At 33.8% G+C, this 25,531-nt stretch overlaps 1 protein-coding gene, 1 long non-coding RNA gene and 1 pseudogene across 4 annotated transcripts; 1 reads left to right on the top strand and 2 right to left on the bottom strand.

Annotated features, from left to right (window-relative positions):
• On the bottom strand, positions 1,708–8,225 carry LOC104787237 (probable disease resistance protein At1g58390). 3 transcript variants are annotated; one of them, XM_010512773.2, is made up of 5 exons: positions 7,983–8,225; positions 4,247–5,146; positions 3,992–4,135; positions 2,160–3,836; positions 1,708–1,995 (listed from the first exon to the last, which is right to left on the bottom strand). In XM_010512773.2, exons 2-4 carry the CDS (start codon positions 5,136–5,138, stop codon positions 2,170–2,172), a joined length of 2,703 nt encoding a protein of 900 aa, XP_010511075.1. In that variant the 5' UTR covers positions 5,139–5,146; positions 7,983–8,225; the 3' UTR covers positions 1,708–1,995; positions 2,160–2,169. The 3 variants fall into 3 exon arrangements, with proteins under 3 accessions (XP_010511075.1, XP_010511076.1, XP_010511077.1); XM_010512774.2 differs by having other exon boundaries at positions 4,247–5,140; XM_010512775.2 differs by lacking the exon at positions 7,983–8,225 and adding an exon at positions 7,195–7,482.
• Positions 9,834–11,365, top strand: LOC104787236. Its single transcript, XR_767815.2, has 3 exons — positions 9,834–10,353; positions 10,576–10,698; positions 11,133–11,365. It is a non-coding gene; the product is annotated as an uncharacterized LOC104787236 (long non-coding RNA).
• Positions 20,417–25,228, bottom strand: LOC104787233 (annotated as a pseudogene).

Here is a 25,531-nt window from a genome sequence, read left to right as displayed (position 1 = left end):
CGTGAAGCTCTTGTCCTGCAACCATACATATAAACTCCATAAAACGACCTCATAGACCTATAAATCAGAGACACATAACCATTCTACCAAGAGCTATAAATCAGAGACCTCATAGAGTTATAAATAGATACCAACTTCACATAACCACATACAACACTTGAAAACCAAGTTTTGATGAAGATACTACTCATTTACATAGCATTTGAAAAAGCAAACAATTAAGTTATGTATCTAAAAGTGAAACAAGCTTACTGTTTTGTGGCAATACTCAGCAGAATTAACTATGTAACAAAGCTGGTTCTTAGACAAATTAAGACATTGCTTGAAATCACAGAACTAGTCTAAATTATATAGAAAACACAACATTGAGCGAATTAAAAATGCACCTTGAACAAATTGAATAAAGGCCGACTGTGTGTGACTGCACTACACCGTTTCAAGCTCTTCTCTTTAGTGGAAAACAACTGCAAACAAGGAAACAGTAAACTACTTAAAACTAAATCTGACTGGTCCCTGAGAGATCAGAGATAATGCCATATATATATTTTGTATAAGTATTATCAAGAGAGAAAAATGGCAATCGCTCAGTTGCGTGTCTATATATTTGTACTACTCATTTACATAGCATTTGAAACAGCAAATTCGACCCAAAACAAAGAAGAGAATTCGCTTTTTCAAACATAGACAGTTGCGTGTCTATTTAATAGCTATGAACAAAACAAAGAAGAGAATTCAACCCAAAAAATCAAATTCAATGTGAATCAAACATATACAAATTCGACCAAACAAGACCAAGCACAAAAATAGTATCAAGTAATCAACATAGTTTCAGACATAAACAAATCAATAATTAAAGAAAAAGAAGAGAATGAAGCTTACAATTAAGCTTGCCTGATCGATTTCTAGCTCCCTATGATCGGAGAACCCAAGTACCCAACGATGAAGCTAACGGCGGACTTAGGTTTTGGGGATGGGTTTTGGTTTATAAAACCAAAAGAATCTTGAAATCGGACAAAATCAGGCAAGTTCGACATGGTTATGATTTTTAAGGAAGATTCAGAAGGATTCGGAGAGGGAGAATAAGGCAAACTGTTTTATGAAATCAAATCATCGCCGATTCATTAGGGATAAGGTGTATGAATGATTTTGTGTTCTCGGGTTCAAACAGATATCGTCGGTTCCTCGGATTCGGTTCGGGTAATATCCGATACTTGTGGGTATCTGGAAACAAAAATCGAATGGTGATTTATACAAAAGCGGGTCAGGGTCGGGTCGGGTTTTTGCAGGTCAGGGTCGAGTCGGTTCCTCGAGTTACTCTATTATAGAGAAAAAATAGAAAAAACCATTGGAGATGGTCTTAGCCACATGTCACCTATTGATGCAGATAAACTCAGTTTCTATACTCGTCTCCTTAGTTTTTTTTGCCATAGATATGTTCATGTAAACTCATGTGAAAAACAGCCTCCCCCCACCCAATGCACGTTAATCAAACTCCTTTCACTTTCATCTTTTTTGGCATTTGCATCTTTCAGCTGTAACATTTTCATACTATCTTGTATCTCAGTAACTTGTTCATAAGCTCTGCGAGAATTGCTCAGACTCTTGATTCAAGAGCATCAAAGCTTCTGAACTCCAAATGACACAATAGTCTCTGCATCTCTTTAACCATAAATAGTGAAGAGTGCATAATTTATTAAACAGGGGCCATTTGCAAGAAAATAGTAAATCAAAAAGTTCAAAGTTATAAAATTACAAAGTTATAAACAGAGATAAAAAGATTGTAGCAGTCAAGCCGAGTCACTTGATAACAGACAAGTAAAAGAAAAACACAAAGATAATTGTACTAATTGAAGAATGACAAAGTAACAAAGTAATGGATAGATATGATATGTGAAAACCCTCTCTCTCTGTCTCTCTTGAGAAGAAGCTCACTGACCAAAACAGTGCAGGAGATCAAACACATAATCTGCACCTCTTCATGTATATTTCACTTTCCTGCAATTGAAAAGAATCAAACATTAAATCCATATTCACGATAAAGTTTAGACTCAAATTGCCCAAAACTTTTAAATTGAACAACAATTATTTTCTCTGAATGACTGATTTTTGGTGTACTTGATGATGATAAAATGTAGATCTTGGGAAATATAATATTATACCTGTGTACATTTAATCGCTGAATTCAACAGAAGGGATGTGTTTGACTTTGTAATAATCTTCTCCTCCTTTCGAACATCTCTCCTCCCATTTTTTCTTGCCCATAGTCAGATCTTCCAAGGAATAGAGGAATCGCAGCCCATCAGGAAGCTCCTTTAATTTTGGACAAACCAAAATACGCAGAGAATAAAGAAGGGGCATGGAGCCTTCTTCTACTATCCACTCTTCCCATTCGTCTAGTCCAAATAATACTAGCTCCTGCAATTTTGGAAACCCGCCGCTCGAGCAAACCATTCTCTTCCCACAAAAAGGTTCAATCAAAAAAAGAACCACTTTCAACTGAACCAATTTCTCTAGAATGGGCATTGGATCATCCACCAAACGGCAATAACTTAGAGTTATGGTTACCAGGTGAGAAGGGAAGTGTTGTAACTTTGGCATATATATAGTCAAGTCCAGCGTTTTGAGATGATCGCAATCCAAAGCAAATCCTTCTTCATCATTCTTGGGAGCATGATCCCCTGTCCCATCTATAGTAAGATTTTCCAATTGTTTCATTTCACTTAGAGCTGAGGATAGAGTTTCCATCGTATACCCATCGCCAGTGAATGAGATTGACAGAGTCTCGAGCCGTGTCATTCGTTGAAGATCCTTCACACTACCATGCTTTGTTGAGAAATTCTTCAATGTCTCTAGGTTGATTAGATTACCCAATTCCAACTTTGTTTTATCATGCATCGGCTCCGGAAGACAGAGGTATGCCAACTCTCGCATCTCTTGAAATAAACTGGGGATGTAGATTGGAGATTCCCCAAGGACATATAGGTTTAAATAGAGCAGTAGGTTCAGGTTACGCATAGAAGACGGTAGATGAGATACATTTGCCCGATATAAACTCAAATATCTCAAGTGTATAAGCTTCCCAATGCTAGAGGGTAACTTCTCTCCTTTAAACTCCGCATTAGAGAGATCTAAAACCCGTAGCTTTGTAAAGAACATACCTGATGCCATCCACTTTGACCACGTGAGTGGATCCTTGTTGATAAACAAGAGAGATCTAAGTTTTTGATTTAAAATCTCCCCTTCCCGAAGACATTTTTCATCATAAAGCCAATGTACTGCGATTCGGCGAGATTTACAAGGAGATTGGGAGGTCGCAGTGGAGGAACTTATCTCAACAATGTGTACAAAGTTCTCTTCTTCAGCTTTACGTAGAGAAAGATCTCTCATCACATCATGCAACTGACATGTTTCAAATCTTGAAGTTATAGCGTCTCTCTCAGAAATAACCATGTTTCTCTTCACCAATTCTTCTATATATCCATATGCGACCTGTCTAATGGTTTCTCCATGTCGTGGTATGCCTTCTGCAGCCCAGTAGTAGGCCAAATGCCCTACATTTATTTCATAATCTTCTGGAAAATGAGCAAGATAAAGGAAACAATGCTTCAAATAACCAGGCAACTCTTCGAAGCTCAAAGAGAATACACGGTCTATAGAATTTTCGTGGGCGATGGTTCTTCCAATCACGTTATCAGATCCAATATTTGTAGATAATCCTTCCCAATAATCCACTCTTTTTACTTCATTTAACAAACCTCCTAACGCTTTGACAGCCAATGGTAGTCCTTTACAATGTTTGACCATTTCCTTACCCCACTTCTCATAATCCTTATATTCTGCACAAATATTATACAGATCAATAGGATGTGATAATGGTATACTACAATCAATTGTTCAGGGCTAAGAAGATCATCCCAGAGCATATATATATATATATATCTCTCGTAATCCAGAATGGAAAAAAAAAATGTCCCTTCCTTCGAATGCTTACCAGGATCATCTTTTCTTGGCATTGCTTTTCTTTCGAAAAGTGTCCAACTGTCTTGATCAGTTAGGAATTCTGGTTTAAATTTGAAATGTGTTGCGTGTTGCATTGCGACACTATCATTTCGAGAAGTAAGTAGCACCTTCCAACCTGTAAAATATTTACTCGTTTTTTCATGATAACCAAACACAAAGAGCTTAATGAGTATGTGTAGTTTTCATTTTTTTTTTTTTTTTTTAATTAACTAGAATTAGTGGTTACCTTTTTTGGGTGGAAAAATTGGCTTGATTTCGTCCCAATCTTCTCTTTTCCATATGTCATCAAAGACAATTAGTGATTTGTATTTTTCCAGCAATGAAAAGAGTTCATCCTGGAGTTCAGCTTCGTTCATCTTCTGTATTTCATCTTTCCTTTCTTTAGATGTGAGATTCTGCATGATCGTTTGCCACACAGATATTCGGGTAAACTCCTGTGAGACACACACCCATGCGAGTCTTTCAAACTGATTATTTACATCCTCATGATTAAAAACTTGTCTAGCAATGGTTGTTTTACCAAGACCACCCATCCCGGTAACAGAAACAATTTGAATGTCATCTTTCTCCACTAAATGTTCAACCAATTTCTTAACGTTTGCCTCCAATCCCACAAAATCGCTTTCATGGTCGTTAGGAAATGTTTGTATACCACGTTGACGCTGCGGAATACACCCTCCACCAGCAATAAGCTGCACGGTTATTTGTTCTACACCATAGCTCCGCATTTTACTTGTAACCTCGGAGATCCTTGTAAGTATGCCTCGAATTTCTAGTGCATATCGCCTGCGATCTGGAATACTGAAAGCAAGTCTTTTGATACGATTCCTAGTGCCTGCTTTTCCAAGTTTTTCCTTAAGAAGATATGTTTCAATTATATCTTCCGCGTCATTAATAATTTCCTGTATTTCTTCAACACAAGTTCTCACCACCGCAGATGTATGCTTCTTTGCATCTGCATCTTTCAGAAAAGAGCTTAACAAGGTTAGATCACTTTTTAGCTTAGTTACTGCTTGATCGTTAATTCCCTGAAATAGCTCGCGTTCTTGGCTTAGTAGGTCCCAAAGCTTTTGTAAACCAAAAGACGTAAGTTCCCCAACTATGGCTTCTGCCGCCATAACTGTTTCTACATAAACAGTATCAAAATAAGAATCAAGTTACGTACTATTGGTGACCATGCATAATCGCCAAGAGTAAAAACAAAGCAATATCAGAATTTCATTTTTGACTAAAAGTTGGACAATGAGGAATTTTATATTACACACATCGATTTTGGGTATCTCACATAAACACTCGCCTTGCATATGCAAATAAGTTTTAAATGAAGGTATACACATAAAAATAGACATATATAGTAAGAAAAAACATATTCCATCAATATATATATATATATATATATATATAATATGACAAGGTTTTTATTACCTTTGTCTATCGTTGCGACATTTGGCGTTCTATTTTTGCGACAGGAGTACTTTACATTAATTTGAAATTTGATCTTTTAAATTTATTTACTTAGAAAAGTATTCATTTCTTTTATCTTCATCTACCAAATCTTTAATTGTTTTTGGTTTGTATTATTTAATATAATTTCATAGCAAAAATCTATATAGTTTACTTTGGTAAAAATAAATTTGTTTCACAAGAATATATTTCGTTTAATTTAATTTATACGATCTGTAAATTCCTCACTAATTTTCCTTCAAATTTCTTTACTCTTCGTCTACCAAATCTTTAATTATATTTTGTTTTTAATTTAGTATTATTTCATAGCAAAAATCTCTATAGTTTACTTTTGTTAAAGAAAAGGTAATCTATTTTACAAGAATATATTTATTCTATTTTGTTTTTACGATTTATAAATTTTTCACTCATTTTTTAATCACAAACGTGACTTTATTACTTAACTATTTTTATCGGTTTCACATATCAATATTTACTATATATTAAACTATAATAAAGTAGAGTTGTGAGAAATTGTCATTTAACACCACTCTATTTTGTTTAACATGTGCCATTTTTTCCATTTTAATGAAATAAAAAGACACATTATTGCTAATCTAAAACTACATTTTCTACACACATTTTTCAATTTGGGACATTTTATTTGTTCAGTTTCTTTAGATTATATTTACTTCTCTCAATCAATTACCTTTATGACAATTTATTTGCTCAGTTTTTTTTTTCAAACTGTTCATGTTGCAATAATGCATATGACCAAATTAATTGCAATTAATATGCTTTATAACTGTATTTATTGCCATGAATGTGATTACTCAGAATAATGTGTCAATGAAATTCCTTACAAATTTCAAACAATGTTTAGTGTATTATATAAGATTCATTGCTCACATGACTAATAATGAAGAAAACGATCACTCACTATATGTCTTTCTTTTCCCATCATTTTCCATGGTTTTTTTTCTTTAATTTTTTCTTATGAAGTTTTTAAAAAAAACATGATGTCTTGCAGTATGATGACTAATAGATTAATTTCCCTATGACTTTTTGAAGAAATCGTTTACAAAGCCATGTCAATGTTTTTTTTTTTGGTATCAGAGTCTTGTCAATATTTATTAGCCTCTTTCAAAGGATTATGTTTTATGATAGTCTTGATTTAAAGTTTTTGTATTGTTTTGTAATGTGATTTTTTAACTTTCAAACTATAGTTGGAAGTTTTCAGTGATGAAGATGAGCCTAATGCATGACTCCTAAAACACAATCTCTTTGTTTTTGAACATTCACTCATAATATTATAGTTTTAATTCCCTTAGATTTCTCCACTTAAGTCCTCTGATCTTCAACAACAATATATTTCTAAGTTTATGTTTTATAAATTTGCTTCGTTTTTCATTTTTAAAAGTTCTTTATCCCCATTAATTTTTTTTTACTTTGCATATTGATAAAAAGATTGAGCCTAATTTTACCGTGTAATGCATATATATATGGTCAAAAGATCACATACTTTTTTATGCCTATTTGGAATCACTTCTCAACTTTACAACATCCTTTCGCATTACACAGAAAAACATTACAGGAACCTATTGTAAAATATTTAATATATATATATATATATACATATTGTAACCTCAATACTTTCATCATAGACATATGTCAATCGTTAAAAGTGGTATAAATTAACAAGTAGATTAACCTGTACAAAACCAATCATACCTCATGTCTATTTTCCTGTAACCCTTACTCCATCCGTCATTGTGCCGAAAAAAACTTACACCATTTCCAATAATTATCTATATTTTTTTTGTTTGAATTTTATATTTTACATTTAGAGTATAATTTTGAAGAGATATGGATTAGAATTTAAGGTATAAGATTAAAACCATGATGCTATTTTAGTATTTTTAGTATTTTAGAAATGATTAGCTAAATTTAAAACCAAAACTTATTTTTATGCAATATGTGAAAATTGTCCTTCTTTTAACACACTTAATAATTATAAACTTATAAATGTATGTATTTAAATTCTTTTCAAAGCATATATAAATAATATCAAGTACATTTTATATATAATTTAATGAAATTTTATTTACATATAAAATATTTGATTTTATAACCCACGCATAGCGTGGATAACTTTCTAGTATATATATATATTGTCATTAACAGTTTTATTATCATAGATCTACATATCCAAAAAGAGAAAACACTTATCGTTTAGAGAGTAAATATTTTCAATCAAGAATGTTTCCACGGCCGTGAGCACAATCACTAAACCCTTTTATACAGGTTTCTTGACAAACCCAAAACTTAACCATTTTTGTTATTCAACTTATAGAAGTCATACAAAACATAAGATAAGTAGATAACTATCGTTAACTCTGTTCAAGTTTTGTGTAGTCCCTGATGCAATTACAGAGACAAAAAAATAGTAGTACAGATCCAAAAGATCTCAATGGTAGACAAAGAAAATTTCTAAGAATAAAAGAGAAATATTACTAAACCTCTCGATGGCGTCAAGGAACTAGATCTCCACTTGGTCGCTCTTTAGGAATATGAGAGATGCTTAATGCCGCAAGACATTGACTCTTCTTTTTGTGTAAGAATCATAACAAAGGTCTTTGATTTTTTGAAACGGCAACTGACTTTCATCCACTCATTTTCTATTATCTTCAATTACTGCAGCGTGTGAGTACTGTTCGAGTGTCGGTGGTCACTAAAGATCATATTAAAAGAAAGTTTCTGGAAGGAGAAACAAATTAGAAAGAATGACTATAATAGTACATAAATCGATGTTTATTACTAGGAAAAATGCTTGTCAGCTACTTGAGGTATACCCTAACACATAGCCACACATACAAACAATATAAATATTTTCTTAATTACGTCAACTATTGTCATCACATAAGGACATCCATAAACAAACATAGGTTATGTGTACAACACCATAAACATTCTACTCCGGTGGTTGGTTCGCCGGAATCCGGCGTTGACCAGTATTGACCGATATTGACCAGTTTTAACCGATGTTGACCAGTGTTGACCGGCATTGACCAGAAAAAAAAAATTCAAAAAAAATATTTTTTTCTTTTTTCCTTATAAAATTATTTTTTCATGTATTTTTGATAAATAAATAAAAAGATAAATGATTTGTATAATTACAAAAACAAAATATAACAACAAAAAGTTATACAAAATAAAATCTTATATGACAAAAAAGTAAAAATTATATACCAAAAAAAAGTAAAAATTATATGACAAAAAAAATTGTGGTATATCTAGTAACTAATTTTGTTAATACAGAAAATATACAAAAATAATATAATAAAACTATACCACCAAAATTTTATATGTAGTAGATTTTTTCATAAAACTATAACAAATATATACCCTTTTTTTTCAAAAATCATTTTTTATTTTGTATTTTCAAAGTTGGGGATTATAAATATATATATATATATATATATATACTTATTTATAAGATTATATCATTTGAAATATATACAAGACATTGCCAACTATTTCTTTATTTTTAATAAGAAGAAGAAAGGAAGAAAATAATGAAAATTGTATTTATTTAAATGAAAGACATATATCTAGAAAATACTTAAAAAATAAAAGTTGATTTTGTAAAATCAAAGGTTGGTCTTGTAAAATCAAAGGTTGGTCTTGTAAAATCAAAGAAATAGTTGGCAATTCCTTGGATATATTTCAAATGACATAATCTTATAAATAAGCAAAAAAAAAAGATATATTTAAAATCCCTACCTTTGAAAATTCAAAACAAAAAATGATTGTTAAAAGGAAAAGGTATATATTTGTTATAATTTTATGAAAAGATCTACTACACATAAAATTTTGTTGTATAAATTTTTGTTGTTATATTTTGTTTTAGTAAATTATACAAATCATTTATCTTTTTTTTTATTTATCAAAAATACATGAAAAAAAAGAATATTTTTTTTTGATTTTTTTTCTGGTCAAAGCCGGTCAACACTGGTCAACGCCGGTTAAAACTGGTCAATATCGGTCAATACTGGTCAATGCCAGATTCCGGCGAACCAACCACCGGAGTAGAATGTTTATGGTGTTGTACACATAACCTATGTTTGTTTATGGATGTCCTTATGTGATGACAATAGTTGACGTAGTTAAGAAGACATTTATATTGTTTGTATGTGTGGCTATGTGTTGGGGTATACCTCAAGTAGCTGACAAACATTTTTCCTTATTACTAGAGTAGTATACATTTGTTGGGAAAAGTCATATAACCACCATTATAATCTTTGAATTACAGAAGTGCCATTATGAATTATTTTTTTGGTTTAAAGAAACTTAAATATATATAAAACAAAAAAAAAAACCAATATAAACCTAGTTCTCTTTTCTCCCGAGCTCTAGCCACCGGAAAAAAAATGTAGATCTGAGGCCGGATCGCGGTGGCTGACCTAGCACCGGTTCCGAACTCCCTTTCTCAAGCCAGAAGCTTTTGCTTCTCTTTTTCTTATTCATTGCGGCTTTAATGGAGATTTGAGAATGAGACATGGGGTTGCGGTGGTTCGATTCCGGCATGAGGAAGGTTTGAGTGGAGTTTCGGATTGGTGGTTTTTCTTCCGCCGAGGCATGGCTTTCGATGAGAAACAGGGTTCTCGAATTAGGTAGTGGTTGGTGGTATCTGCTTCAGGAGTTGGTGGTGGGTTGCGTTTCTTTTCAAACGGATTCAAGGTTGCGGACTTCATTTTGGCTATCGGTGAATGACGCTATTAACAGACACATATCGATCTCTAGAACGACGTTTTCCCGGCGATTTGCGATAAGTTGTTCGAGCCAAGGAGAAAAGATATCGCCTTTTAGCATCTGATGTATCTTCGCCAGGTTTGTATTCAGCTCAGACTTTTGATTTGACGCCTCATAATGTTTGTTTTGTAGTTTAGAGAAACGATATCGCCTTTAGCATTTGACGCCTTTGTTTTTTTTGTTGGGTTAGATGATTGTGTATAGTTATATTTGAATCAAAGTTACATTTGTAATTCTTTCTTCAGATACCTAGCACATTGAATCTGGTCGTAACTAATGGCAATCTCGTTTTGTACACAGAGCGGATTTATCTGTGAGAGTGGCTACACTTCTTCAGACACACTCAACGCTGTCCTTGGAGAATAGCCAGTTGAATGAAGAAGCAGGTGGCGATATTAGAGCATGGCAAGCTCATGAGGGAAGGTAAATAGAAACATGACATAAATTACACATTCAAAATAAAGATAGTCTTCTGGTTCCATTTGGTTTGATGGGAAATTGCTTCTAAAGTTGACTGTTCGCAGGTTGTTTAATGGAACCAGAAGACTAGGTTGTTTTGGCACTCTGTTTGTACTCTGCATCAATACAGACGAATTTAGTAGCTTTATGGCTTCATTTTGCCTCTGTTTAAGTAATTGGAAAGTGAAAACGCTTCTAGTTTTGAATCCATATATATGTGAATCAAGTCATACAGACTGTATGATACACTATATGGTTATCAAATTGATGATTACTTGGTTTAATGTTTTTGCCTTTCTATTGGGAGTGTCCCTTCTTGGTTCTTGTAAAGGTATGATAATTTAAAAGATTTCTCACTTGTTTAACACTTGCTTGTTTGGCTTTTTATGATTTCTCAGGTTACAATGCAAGCCGATTTGTGTAGGTGAGTACAAGTTATCAAAGAAGGACCCTCTGAGACTAAAATCTGGATTGGGATACTAAGGGTGCAATAACAACAATTAGCTCTAGTGAATTATATAGTCTTGTTGTATACCTCTATTTGTATGGTTGGATAAATACAAATTAGAACATCCTCCGTTGCTATATTGTCTTCTTTTGAAATTTATAAAATTTATCATTTTGCTCTTCATCGACTTTTTGAGTACCACCATTAGAGTTATTGTGCATATATCCAATTGTCTTGATCACTTTTATAAACCGACAAGTCAACTGCCTCAAACTCGATTAGAACATGTGCATACGAACCATGCAAATAAAAACAACATGGTTTGCTTTTAGATCATGATTCATGAAGATAAGTATGAGCTAACTTAGAACATGCGCATACGAACCATGCAAATCAACACATTTTTTTTTCAATAGATTTGATGATGATTATGAGCCAAATTCTAAGGAGTTTTGCACATGGAGATTAACTTCGATTTGCAAGCCATTAGTTGCATTGGTTTCCTTGCAATTAGATCTTTACATAGAATCCTAGATAAAACTCTAATTCTCTTTAGTCGGTCGGGAAATCCACTCTTCAAAAACTTTCGAGACTCACATTATTTCTCAATTTATACTTAGTACAAAATTCAGTTATCTCTTCGTGAAGGCTATTTTTGTCTTTTCACCATTTAGGTTACTTCATTTAACCTACAAAATACTTGTAAAACGATGATCTAAATCTACGTTCAATTATTAACTCTATCACCACACGAAACGCTAAGTCTATGAATCTTATCCTATTTTAGTAAGCAGTAACTCTATCATAACATAATTCAAAAACTCTATTCTTACCGATAACTTTATCAGAAACGATAACTCTGCTGTCACTATTTATTAGTCTGCCATATAACTCAATTCTACCTTCTTTCTCTACCACCACTATAATTAAGTCTATTTCATATCTTTATTTCGCCCATAACTCTAAGAATCTTTTTCTTACTTACTCTACCACCACTAAATTTAAGTCTACGGCAGTGACTTAGTCTACCGTAAAACTCTACGTTTTTAACTAACTCTACCATAACTATATATAACTCTCTCGCGTAACTCTACTAGTTTTTTAACTCTATCATAAAACTATATCTCTACCACCATTCTACTTCAATCTACCACATAACTCTCAGAAAATCCATAAATCTACTCGCTAACTCTACCAACCTCATATAACTCTATCGTAACTACACAATGGTAGACTTATGGATTGGCGGGAAATTTTCCCTCCAAAAACAGCTCCCTTTTAACTCTCTCTTTCCTACGTGGCTTTTAACTACGATGACATATTTTGTAATTATTTTTTTCCTAACACAATTTTCCAAGGGCTATTTTGGCATTTTTAATCAAAACACCCTACCCCCCATTCTAGTAATAAACATTGATTCATGACCTAGTATAGTAACTCTCCCAACAAATTATTGTTTCCATAATTTTTGAACTCATAAACCTAATGTTCGTACAAACCACAAAGGTAATTTTCACATAATTCTGAAATCATAAAACATATTTAATATAGTTTGTTCAAAAAATAATATACATATTTAATATTTTCTTTTTAGCTATAATTTTGTTTTAAGGATTTACAATGTTTATTCCTTATTTCTAATGTATCAAAGTTTGAGAAAACTAAGTTTTTGTTAAATTGTGAATCGCTTTATCTTTTGGAAATTTCATTTACAACATAATTTTGTTATGAGAATTTCCTTAAAATAGCGTAATTTAAGTTTTGGTTCAAAAACAATAAATCATGCTCTTTTAGAATGCTTACCTGCTGTAACTTCAGCTCTATCTCAGATTCCTTCGGGTCACAATTTTTTTCCCTCTGGCTGTCTGTATGCCAATATGGGTTATCTATTTTGGAGAATACCCGACGGAGCATAAGCCTCCTCGTTTCTATGACACCCCGGTTTCAGAAACTTGCGGAGATGTTCAAAAGAATTGATTTGGCCACCTATATCACCAAAATGCACTTATCTTTTCGGTCAAGAGTCTTGAAAGAACTCCAGAGTTAAGCGTGCTTTAGTTGGAGTAGTCTCAGGCAGGGGAGGCTCAACTTTTTGTGGGACCTTGTGCCCAATTTTTATTCTTTCCACAAAACTAAGGTTCTATTTGCAAAATTTCAAACTTTAAGACCTTAAATTACAAAATATCTAAAATGTAGGACCTTAAACTTTAAAGAAAAAATTAAAAAATTCTGGAGACATGGTGCAAAAGCACCGCCTGCACTGCCTCTAAGCCGGCCCTGGTCTCAGGGTGGGTGATCTTCTGGAAAGTGACTGTCGGAAATGTGCGAGTGAGGACAAAACACAGGAAAAGATCATGTGGTGATTTGTAGGAATGGTAACAAGTTTTTAAAGCCTCCCGGAGGTAGCAAACCGACCATCGGATATGGATGGGCTCACAGACCTAGTGAGAGGACGTGGGGCCTATTAAGGAAGTTGTTCCTATGGACTGGGAGTGGACATGGGGCCCACTAAGAGGTGGCGGTCGGGGCGTTACGAGTGGTATCAGAGCCGAAACCAAACGAGTGTGGAGTAAAGAGGGCTAACACCGTCGGGGGTGACGGTTTTGATGCACAATGAGGACGTTGCGATCTGTTAGTGGGGGTGAATTGTGACACCCCGGTTTAAGAGACTTGCTGAGAGGTTTAAAAGAATTGTTTTGGCCACCTATGTCACCAAAGTGCACTTATCATTTCGGTCAAGGGTCTTGAGAAAACTCTAGAGTTAAGTATGCTTAAGCTGGAGTAGTCTCATGATGGGTGAGCTTCCGCGAAGTGACTGTCGGAACTGTGCGAGTGAGGACAAAACATAGGAAAAGATCATGTGGTGATTTGTAGGGATGATAACAAGTCTTTAAAGCCTCCCGGGTGTAGCAAACCGACCGTCGGATATGGATGGGCTCACGGGCCTAGCGAGAGGACATGAGGCCCATTAATGAAGGTGGACCCATGGACTGGGAGTGGACATGGGGCCCACTAAGAGGTGGCGGTCGGGGCGTTACGAGTGGTATCATAGCCGAACCCAAATGAGTGTGGAGTCAAGTGGGCTCACACCGTCGGGGGTGACGGTCTTGGTGTGCAACGAGGACGTTGCCATCTGTTAGTGGGGGTAAATTGTGACACCCCGGTTTCAGAGACTTGCGGAGAGGTTTAAAAGAATTGATTTGGCCACCTATGTCACCAAAGTGCACTTATCTTTTCGGTCAAAGGTCAACTCTAGAGTTAAGCGTGCTTGAGCTGGAGTAGTCTCAGGATGGGTGACCTTCCGGTAAGTGACTGTCAGAACTGTGCGAGTGAGGACAAAACACAGGAAAAGATCATGTGGTGATTTGTAGGGATGGTAACAAGTCTTTAAAGCCTCCCGGACGTAGCAACCCACCGTCAGATATGGATGGGCTCACGGGCCTAGTGAGAGGACGTGAGGCCCATTAAGGAAAGTTAGCCCATGGACTGGGAGTGGACATGGGGTCCACTAAGAGGTGGCGGTCGGGGCGTTACGAGTGGTTTCAGAGCCGAACCCAAACGAGTGTGGAGTCAGTGGGCTCACACCGTCGGGGTGACGGTCTTGGTGCGCAACGACGACGTTGCGATCTGTTAGTGGGGGTGAATTGTGACACCCCGGTTTCAGAGACTTGCAGAGAGGTTTAAAAGAATTATTTGGCCACCTATGTCACCAAAGTGCACTTATCTTTTCGGTCAAGGGTCTTGAGATAACTCTAGAGTTAAGCGTGCTTGAGCTGGAGTAGTCTTAGGATGGGTGACCTTCTGGTAATTGACTATCGGAACTGTGCGAGTGAGGACAAAACACAGGAAAAGATCATGTGGTGATTTGTAGGGATGGTAACAAGTCTTTAAAACCTCCCGGACGTAGAAAACCGACCATCGGATATGGATGGGTTCACGGACCTAGTGAGAGGACGTGAGGCCCATTAAGAAATATGGGCCCATAGACTGGAAGTGGACATGGGGCCCACTAAATGGTGGCGGTCGGGGCGTTACAGTTTCCCTGGATCTTGTTCTATATATTGAAAGCTAGGAATGACAACCTTCCAGAATATAGGAGGTGTTACGAGTGGCGGAGACCGGGAAAAAAGCTTGGCAGCTTGCCCAGCTAGACTGATATGGAGCAGTACTATGCGGGGGCTGGTGAGTCCACACCACAACCGAGGATAGGGCTAGCAGTTCCGGGTGGTTTAATGACTAGATTTTATGTGGACGGTTCTTGGAAAGATAGTTATTCTGTTATAACAAACACTAAAAACAAATAGTTATTGTTTTTGTAAAAGGTTTTAGTTTCAATAATTTTGAACTCAATTAAATCTGAAACTAGTAAACATAAATCTAATGTCAATACCACAGAGTATTGTTTACATAATTTTACTCATAAATCTGATCACACATTGTTAAAGTATGGTTTTAACCAAGTACTAGATTAGTACCCTTGCTATAACACGGGTTAAACTTTTTTTTTTATATAGAAAGTTAATTTATTTTTTTATTTTAAGATAATTTTTAAATACATTGCATTAGTTTATGTATTATGTTATTATTTATATTTATAGTTAATTATATATCTTATGCTATAATTTCAATAATGTATGTCATACATCAAGGGTGGAATGTCACTATAAAACATAATTTTGTAAACTGTGTGTTTTTTAAGTCGAGTTGCTATATTAGAAGTAATTTAAACATATTTTATATAATATGACAAGGTTTTTTTCTAACTTTGCCTGCCAATGCGACATTTAGCATTCTATATTTGTGACACATGTCTTTCTCATTAATCTTAAATTAAACATTTTTTCATTTCATTTCATTTGTATCTTATATGATGGGGTTTTAAAAAAGAATTTAACATTGTTACAAAATATATTTCTTCCAACATATAATATAACATAATTGTTTAATCACCCCAATGAATAACATAAAACAATAGTTTCAAAAAATAATTTATTGGTAATTATACTATTTATTTTAAAATGATTAGAAAATAGAGATAGTATATCGAATATAAAAACACTAAATTTGACACACTTTTCCTTTCATGAATTTTATTGAAACTTTATAGTATAAGATATTTCATAATTTGTTATGACATAGGCCATATTTAAGTATTCATTATTTCAGAATTTTTTAAATTAAGGGAGATTACGAGATTAGAGAGTAAACATTGAAGCATATAGTTAATCGGAAATACACTTATTTATTCAAGATATTAATTGGTGCTTCATAATCTCATTAATATAGTACAAAATAAAGGGTTTAGAGGTTTAGTTTATTGATTGGATGAATTTGAATCGGTCTGATTTCCTTTTTCTCACACATCGTATTTTAAACCTTTAACCCGGTTATCTTATCTTTGAAGACATATTTTGAGAAAAGTTTAGGAGTTCCAATTCGTCAAAACCTGATGGAAAAATCATCATCATATAGATACTAAGTTCAAATATAGTTGATAAAAAATATAGTTATTTAGATGTGAGTTAAAATAAATTAGAAAGGTAGTTATGTCATAAAATTAATTGCAATGTATCTATTGTTGATATCAATTTTTCTGATTTTGTCTTCCCTCCCATCTACACCAATTGACATGTTGGAGAATTTATTTTTTTTAATAATTAAAAGAACATAACAAATAATAATAGAGACAAGGACCAAGAAATAATCCATCATCATAGAAGTATAGCACATTTTACAAATTCGTATAGAGTTTCTAATCCACAAGAAGTTTGTTAGGAGGCTAATTGAATAAAATCAAATTGTAGCAACATATTGTGGATTCAAGAAGAAAATCAAAAACTAAGATTGAGTTGCATAATATATAAAGTTGTAAAACCATTTGCAGAAAGATAAATATTTTTCTTTACTATTTAGACTAAAACATGTTCTTTATTTATTTCGTTTCATGGTTACTGAGTTTGCTAATAATTTTCAGGTTATAGAGATCTACTGAATCATCGTATAAGTCAATATATTAAAGCTCTGGAAAAGATGAGATTTATCTGGTTATATTTGAAAACTATTTTCAATACTCAATTTTTGTTTTGAATTTCTGATTTATGATCTCTATATAAACCTCATGTGATAAGACTATCTCTGATATATATCTCTATTTTCTATTCTCAAATAAATTAACTCTAAGATAGAGCAGAGTTTTTTATAATGTCTCACTCTTTTTTTTTATTTGGTCAACAACATTAAACTATTAGCTAAAAGAGAGCCGATTCAGAGAGAATTTGTTTACAAAGGTTGTATAACGCGGTGCAACACGAATTTTTCGTGTCAAAAATTCTGCTTTGACATTCGCATTATGAGAATTATGAGATAGAGTAAAACTTGAATATTCATTCTTTCTCACTTCTGATTTCGTCAATGTAAACCGAAAAGACTGACCTCTCTGAAAGTGAAGACGCCATCTTCACCAGATCTGAACATTCAGTAAGAAAAGCTAGGTTTCAGTTATCAGTGTTAATCATACACTTCATCGTCCAAACCAAAGCTTCAACCTCTGTATGTAGAAAAGATAAGCTACAATGTATCACTCTATTTTTTACTCTAAAATATAATTAGTGTAAAAAATAAAGATGAATACAGAGTTACTAAAATAATGAACATGAATATAGAGTTACTCTAAATATAGAGTAATCCTATTATTTACTTTACTTGAGAGTAAGATATAGAGTAGGGTTGGAGCAAATGTTATTCTATAATATAGTTTTGACTTTTAAATAGAGTGAGGTTGGAGATGTCCTAATAACCTAACAATTCATCATAACACAATGAATCCAAAACTACAGAAATTTGAGGGATTTAATTATTCACATTAATTTTTTTTCCAATATGAAATATAGCATAACTAATAAAAATAAAATTATATATATCTCGCGCATCGCGCGAGCCTATTTCTAGTTTATTATATTTTTGGATAAAGTTATGATTAATTTGATTATATTTTAATTTAATGTACTTGAATTTTTTTTAAAAGTTCACATTACAATGACATATTACGATCAGAGAAAGATACGACACTAAAAGTAATATTCGGTTTAGCCGTTTGATAGATTATGCGATGAGCATCAACATTAGTTCTATATTCATTCTTTAGTGTGGGAGGATGATTTAGCACCACCTGGTTAATTCGGAGTAAACCAACATGTACCGCAAAAGATAACTCTTTTTTGACATTCAAGAACCCTAAACTCGGCAGCAACTAGAAAAGTATAACTTTTTCTTTACGAAAGTTGACAATTTTTGTAAATAAACTGTCGAATCTAACTCTTGAATCAATAAAAATCTTTTTCAACTTATTAAACTTGCATTAACCGTCCAGTTTACAGTCCGTGCGGATTACCCTCGCACACTTATCATAAAAAAATACATGACCTCTAATCTTACCAAGTAAACATTGTTTTCACCAAAATACGATATGGAAAAAAGTATATATAGAAGGCGAAACAACCGGGGATAAGGAACAAAATGTCTTTACAAATTATCCAATAAAAGATGTACTGTTGTGACCGACTAAAATAGTCAATGCAATAAACATAAAAGTCAATCTTGATATGAAGCCGAAAGTATTTTTGTTCTCCTCTCATGATACTCTAATATAAACCACAACTCTATATAGGAAAAAAGGGAAAATCTATAATATGAAAGTTGGCTAACTTTCTCCCTCTGCATGCCATCTCAGCATTTTAGAACAACCTGGAGCTGACACCTAATTTAAAACAGCTAGCCAATCAAAATATAACAATTAATACAGCTCAGATTTTTGAACCGATGATAATTATTCTCGGTTCCACATCAGCTTTTCTCTACTCGTAAGTTTTTGGCACACCGAATCAAAAAAGGTAAAAAATCTTGCTCTTCTTCTTCACACCATATGCTTTTCGTCCTCAACCCATAGAGAGAGAGAGAGTAGCGGATGATGTGTTCACGTTGTAACAGACACTCCGTGTATCACTACCAACATATCCTTTATAATTGTCTCAAACTAGAGCGTAATTGTAATGGATTTGCCACAATTTTCACCCGAAGTAGAAATACAATACATTTGGAGAGTTAGGCTCTCTCTCTCTCATTTCCTCTTTCTCTCTTCTTCGGATATCTCTCTTTGGTTTTCCAATGTCAGTCAATTTTCTATCACAAAACCAGAGAAAAAGTTTTTGAGACGGAGGTAATTTGAGTAGAAGCAAAACCAAATATGTCTATTTTCAAGTTAGTTTCCGCGACCAAAGATTTTCACCCAACTCACAAACTTGGTGAAGATAGATTTAGACCCGTCTTCAAGGTAACCTCAATTCTGACATGCTCGATCTTAAAGTTTCATCTTTTAAGTGTATCTTTGACCATTTGTTGTTTGTAAGTTTTTTGTGTGTGGTTTGTATTGTATTGATTCATTCTCATTTCCTACATTTTTGTCTGATATTTTTGTGTAGCAACTCTTAGTACAATAGCTTGATCCAGAGTATTGGATATGATTGCTATGATATGTTACAGTTGAGGTTCTTTGAGGGTTTTTGGTTAGGGTGTATGCACTTAGCCTCATCGCATATTAGAAGCAACCTCACTTTCTCAATCTAAAGTTAAATTAATAACATAACACAAAAGTCTCGCAAATTTTTTCAAAAGCCTCTCGATGTTAACCAGCTCAAGGGGGTGGCGGGAGCGGCAAAATCCAAGAGTCCACTCCAAAATTCAGAACAAAACCTTTGAACAAAGGGGACAAAAAAAATTACTGTGAAAGAGGTCTAAAAAATTTAGTTCACCTAGGGCCTAAAAATATTGAGACAATATGTTGGTTAGTGAAGTTTGTTTGTTTTTGTGAGGACTCTTGCTTATTATTTTCATCTGGATTATACATACTTCTTCAGATGATGTAATTTTATATTTGAGTGTTTTTAGTAGTAGTCGTTGTTGCTGCAACTGCTGCAGGTGGAACTGTTGCGGTTGAAAAGTTAGGTGTTTGATATTGTTGTTCATGCGGTTGTGGAGAAGAAGGAATTGGTATCCTACTACTCCTCAAACATCTATTGCATCTATTACAGAGTATGAAATATTGGTTGAGACGACTGCTATTAAACATACATAAATTAAAAATATACACAAAATATCCTAGAAATAAACGTCAAAACATAAAAATACGAAACCAAAAAATAAACAACACAAATGGAAACAACAACCCGCGCATAGCGCGGATACCCACCTAATATCATTAAAAGTATGAACTTTAGTAAAACGTTGAAAAATGCCTCAATTTAATTCATCACAAACAAAGTTGAGACTTTTTTCAACATTTTTGCTAAGTTCATGTTTTTAATGATTTTTTTCCGAAAAAGATATCAAAACGTCAATGCAAATTTTTTTGCGTAAGAGAGTCCAATGATCAATTTTGATAAGAAATTTGTCGGGGAAAAGAATGTCTACAAAACAAAAATAATCCAAAAAACAGTCAGACAAAGCTAGCATCATTTTACTTGTCTCACTAAAATTGTTATAATAAGCAACATAAAGTATATTTCTCTAGATAATTTTTTGTACTTGATATTTAGATATGGGGGAAATAATATTTTACCAGGTCTATAATATGTTACTGCTTGGAGCTTCATTCGTCGTAGGTCGCTCGGAATGTAATCAGAGGAATGTGCAGGACTTTGTAGTAATCTTCACCTTCTTCCAAAAATCTTTCCTCCCATCTCTTGTCCATATTTAGATGATTTAAGGAAGTGTTGAATAGCAGCTCAGCAGGAACCTTCTCTAACTTCTGACAACCCCAAATAGACACAGTATGAATCAAAGGCATAGAGCCTTCTTCTACTATCCACTCTTCCAATCTATCTAATCCAGATAATCTGAGCTTGTGCAATCTAGGAAATCCACCCCCCAAGCAAACCATTCTTTTCCCACAAAAAGAATTATAAATTAATTTGACCTCATATAAGTGAAGCAGCTTCCCTAGACTTGGCATTGGATCGTCCACCAAACGACAACCGTCTAAAGATATGGTTGTAAGGTTGGAAGTGTTGTTTCCTAGGAAGCCTTGGCATATACATACGCAAACTCAGCTTTTTAAGATGAACAAAATCCAGTACAAGTCCCTCCATGCTGTTAGACATGTGATCATCTATCTCAAGATTTTCCAGGTGTCTCAGTCCACCTATTGACGCATATAGAGTTTTCAGAGTAATATCACTAGTTAAAGTTATTACAAGAGTCCTCAATCTGACCATACTACGAAGATCTTGTACCCTGCTGTTCTCTGTTGTAAATTCTTCCAAGGTCTCCAAGTTTACTAGCTTACTCAATTCTAACTTTGTGCCCTTATGCATAAGAGTTGGCAATGCAAGATATCTTAACTCTTGCATCCCCATCAAGACATTTGGCACAAATATAGACTCCATATGTGCCATATATACATTGATATTTAGATATATCAGCAACATTAGATTTCCTAGAGAAGAAGGTAGATGAGATACCTTAGCCTCTTTTAAGCTTAGAAACTTTAAATGGATGAGCTTTCCAATGCCATCAGGTAACTTCCCTCCTTGAAACTCGGCTTTATAGAGATCCAAAACCCTCAGAAGTTCTAACCTTTTAAAGCTTGAACCTGATAGCGTCCAATTTTCTCCATAACAATCCAAGACAATAAGGAGAGATCGAAGTTTAAAACTACTTATATCTCTCTCAACATGTAATTTAGTAGGATACTGGCAGACAAGTCTACGAGATCTACAAGGAGATTGGGAGTCTATGGTCGGAGACGAAGTACCGGCAATGTGTAGGAAGTTTTCTTCTTTGGCTTTCACTAAACAAAGTTCTCTCATCGTGTCATGCAAACGACAAGTTTCAAATCTCAAAGTCCTTTTATCTCTTTCGGAAATAACCATATTCCTCCTAACCAATTCGTCTATGTAGTTGTCTCCAACATCTCGAATAGTCTCTCCATCGTAATTCCTAGGTTTGAGTATTCCTTCTGCAGCCCAATAGTAAGCCAAACTAGACACATCTATTTCATCATCTTCTGGGAAATGGGCCAGGTAGAGAAAGCAATGCTTCAAATAAACCGAACTGCTGTTACCATCATTTAAATTGGCTCTTCCCATGCTACGAGATCCAATATCCTCAAATACTCTTTTCCAATCGAGCATTGTATATTTCGCAGCTAAAAAACCTCCTAACACTTTGATAGCCAAAGGCAATCCCCCACAATGTTTTATCATTTCCTTTCCCATATCCTCCATTTCCTCATTAACCATAAATCCTGCAAAACATTATCGAAGTAGTATTACATTTTGTATTATAACTCAATAATACAGTTCAACCGGATTATGTTGTGGTCATCCTAAAAGAACTTTTTTTTTGTTATCAAATATAAAAAATTCACTAAATACTTACCCGATGAATTTCTCTTTGGAAATGCTATTAGTTGAAGAAGTGTCCAACTTTCTTCAATACTCAGGCATTCGGATTCAAAGTTGATAAATGTTGTATCACCACGTACTCCGACACTCTTATTTCGAGAAGTAAGTAGCACCTTCCAACCTGTAGAGAATCTATTCCTTTTATAATATCCAATTACAAAGAACATAATAAGCTAAATCATTTTCATATCTCTTTTTGTTAGGTATATCATAGAAAGGTCACCTTTGTCGGGTGGAAATATTGGCTTGATTCGGTCCCAATCTTCTTCTCTCCATATGTCATCTAGCACAATCAATGATTTAGATGTTTCCAGCAAACGAAATAGTTCGTCTTGGAGTGTTGATTCTGTCATCTCCAAAATTTTCTTTTCCTCTTCATTGGGTCTAAGATCCCTCAAGATTGTTTGCCACACAAGCTTCCGGGTAAACTCTTGTGAAACACACACCCATGCGAGTCCATCAAACTTTTGCTTAACCATCTCATTGTTGAAAACAAGTTTAGCAAGGGTGGTTTTACCAACACCACCCATCCCAGTTATAGACACAACTTGAATGTTATCTTCCTCGACAAAATATCCAACCAATTTCTTTACCTTTCTTCCCAGCCCCACAAGATTGGTTTCGTAGTCCCTAGCAAATTCTTGTCGCATCTCCCTTTGTCTTTCTTGTTGTGGATTTGAATAGCTGCTGCCATCAACAATCATCTGTTGTACTCCAAAACTTTTCATATCTCGAATAACATTGGTGATCCTCTTACTTATGCCTCCAATATTAGACGCAAGTTCCCTACGGTCAACAATGATCAAGTTCTCTAACATTGTTTTCCCAAGTTCTTCATTTAAAAGAAAGGTTTCAATTATATCCTCCGCATCATAGATAATCTCCTTGATCTCGTCAACACAATTTTTGACCACGGCGCTTGTATGTTTCTTTTCATCTGCATCTTTTAGAAAACAGCTTAATAAACTTAGATCACGTTTTAGTGCAGTAACTTGATCATTAGCTCCCTGAAATTGCTCGTATTCTTGGGTCAGTAGGTCCCAAAGCTTTTGTACTCCAAATGATACAAGTTCCCCAGCCATAATGACCCCTCCCTGCTTAAGCAGTGGTAAAATTATAAGAATCAAGTTACGTACAATATATTGAAGAACATGTATATATTACCATGGGGAGTCAAAAATATCACAAGTTCGACGTAGTAAAACAAAAGAATGCTTGTGTTTAATTGTACAATCAAATATTAACAGGTGATTGACCCTAACGTATTAATATTGCATCTGAAAATACTTTTTATACGATTAAATTCACCTTAAACTATATTAGTGGATGTTATGATAATTACTGGGCCACAAACTAAATTATCATAGTTTGAATTGTAATGTGGAAGTGTTATGAACTGTGTTCGAACAAAGGAAAAATCTCTTTATAAAACCTCAAAAGTATAAAACAATTTGACGTGGAGTATCATGGGGGCATAATGAAAAACATTTAAACAAAAATTGAAGAGATTTTGATACAACTAGTAATTGAGTTGAGTTCATACAAGATTTGAACTTAAAAATAATAATAATAATAAACAGCATTTAAGTAATATTTTAATTCATTGTCGTCATAACTATATATTTACGTTAGATTTTGAATAAAAAAATATCTTATCGAATTTGTTAAGTTTAACATAGATTGCATGGAAATGGAAACAGATACGTGGAAATTTTTTTTCTAAAATTTAGAAATGGAAACGTTTTGAAAACGTATATATATATATATATATATCTATATATATAATAAAACACCAAACATAAAAACCATATCAAAAAGCTTCAAACAACAAAACTTCAAAATATAAATATTAAATTGAATTAAAACACTAATAATATTATATATTTATATCTATAATGAATTTTTATATTTCCAAAACATTTATTTATTAAGTTTCAAACTAAAAAAAAGTTTCCGTCGTATTTCCAAAATGTAAATGAAGTTTTCGTTGTGTTTTCAAACAGAATTTTGTAAAAATCGTGTTTCTGTGCCTTGTTTTTGAGTTTCTATTTCCGACACATTACGAAAACGAGAAACAGACCTCAAAAAAAGTTTCCATGTAACATAGATTTTAACACTAACCCAACTAGAAGCCAAATTTATTATTTTAATCATGTTTATTAATTTATGACATATTAGTTTATGAAAGTCGTATATACTTATGAGTTCACCATTTTTTTGTATATTCAACCTTACATGAATAATCTGTCTCTCTCGCCATATATACCCTAATGCAAGAGAGACAAAAGTAGCATCGATCCAAAAAGATGGACAGAGTTTAATTGCGAAAAATCGTGAATTAAGAGAATAATAGAGATATATATTGTTCATTGTTAACAAATAAATTTGCTATAAGGACTTAGTTAACATTAAAGAAATATTACTAACCTCTTGAAGGCGCAAGGAACTCTCCCGTCGTCGCCTCTAGGAAGAAGATTGATGATTGTTCGTTAGTAATTAAGTCCCTCAAATTACGTTCTGTGAATAAGAATTAAAAGCAAGTTTCAAAATAAAATGAGATCGTGCGAACTGCTAAGCAATTGACAAAATGAAATAAGACGAAAGTAAATAAATATGTGCACGTTATAACTTTGGTCAATTATAGGGAAAAAGAGAACATCAACTTACAAACATCTTCATGACTCGGTTTGTGTTACCCACTTGTACAAATTGAGTTGACCCTAAATATAAGAAAATCATGTTGCCCACTTGATAAATAGATAAGAATGCAGTTTCCAATCAACACATAGCTCACCCACATTACATAAAAATAATACCGAGTTCTGTCACACTATTCCTTTATTTATAGTGAAAAGTACCGACGTTAACTATCTTGTGAATTTTTAGATGA

This window comes from Camelina sativa, chromosome 5 (assembly GCF_000633955.1).
Source record: "Camelina sativa cultivar DH55 chromosome 5, Cs, whole genome shotgun sequence".
Lineage (NCBI taxonomy): Eukaryota > Viridiplantae > Streptophyta > Magnoliopsida > Brassicales > Brassicaceae > Camelina > Camelina sativa.
Note: the sequence above shows the minus strand (reverse complement) of the source record. Positions and strands in the feature narration are given on the sequence as shown.

What these genes read in the sequence shown, in the direction of transcription:
- LOC104787237 (XM_010512773.2), bottom strand. Translation starts at nt 5,138, where the DNA reads ATGGCGGCAGAAGCCATAGTTGGGGAACTTACGTCTTTTGGTTTACAA. An exon ending in AATTTTTCCACCCAAAAAAG is followed by an intron (nt 4,136 to 4,246) that starts GTAACCACTAAT and finishes AATATTTTACAG; the next exon opens with GTTGGAAGGTGCTACTTACT. An exon ending in GCCAAGAAAAGATGATCCTG is followed by an intron (nt 3,837 to 3,991) that starts GTAAGCATTCGA and finishes ATATTTGTGCAG; the next exon opens with AATATAAGGATTATGAGAAG.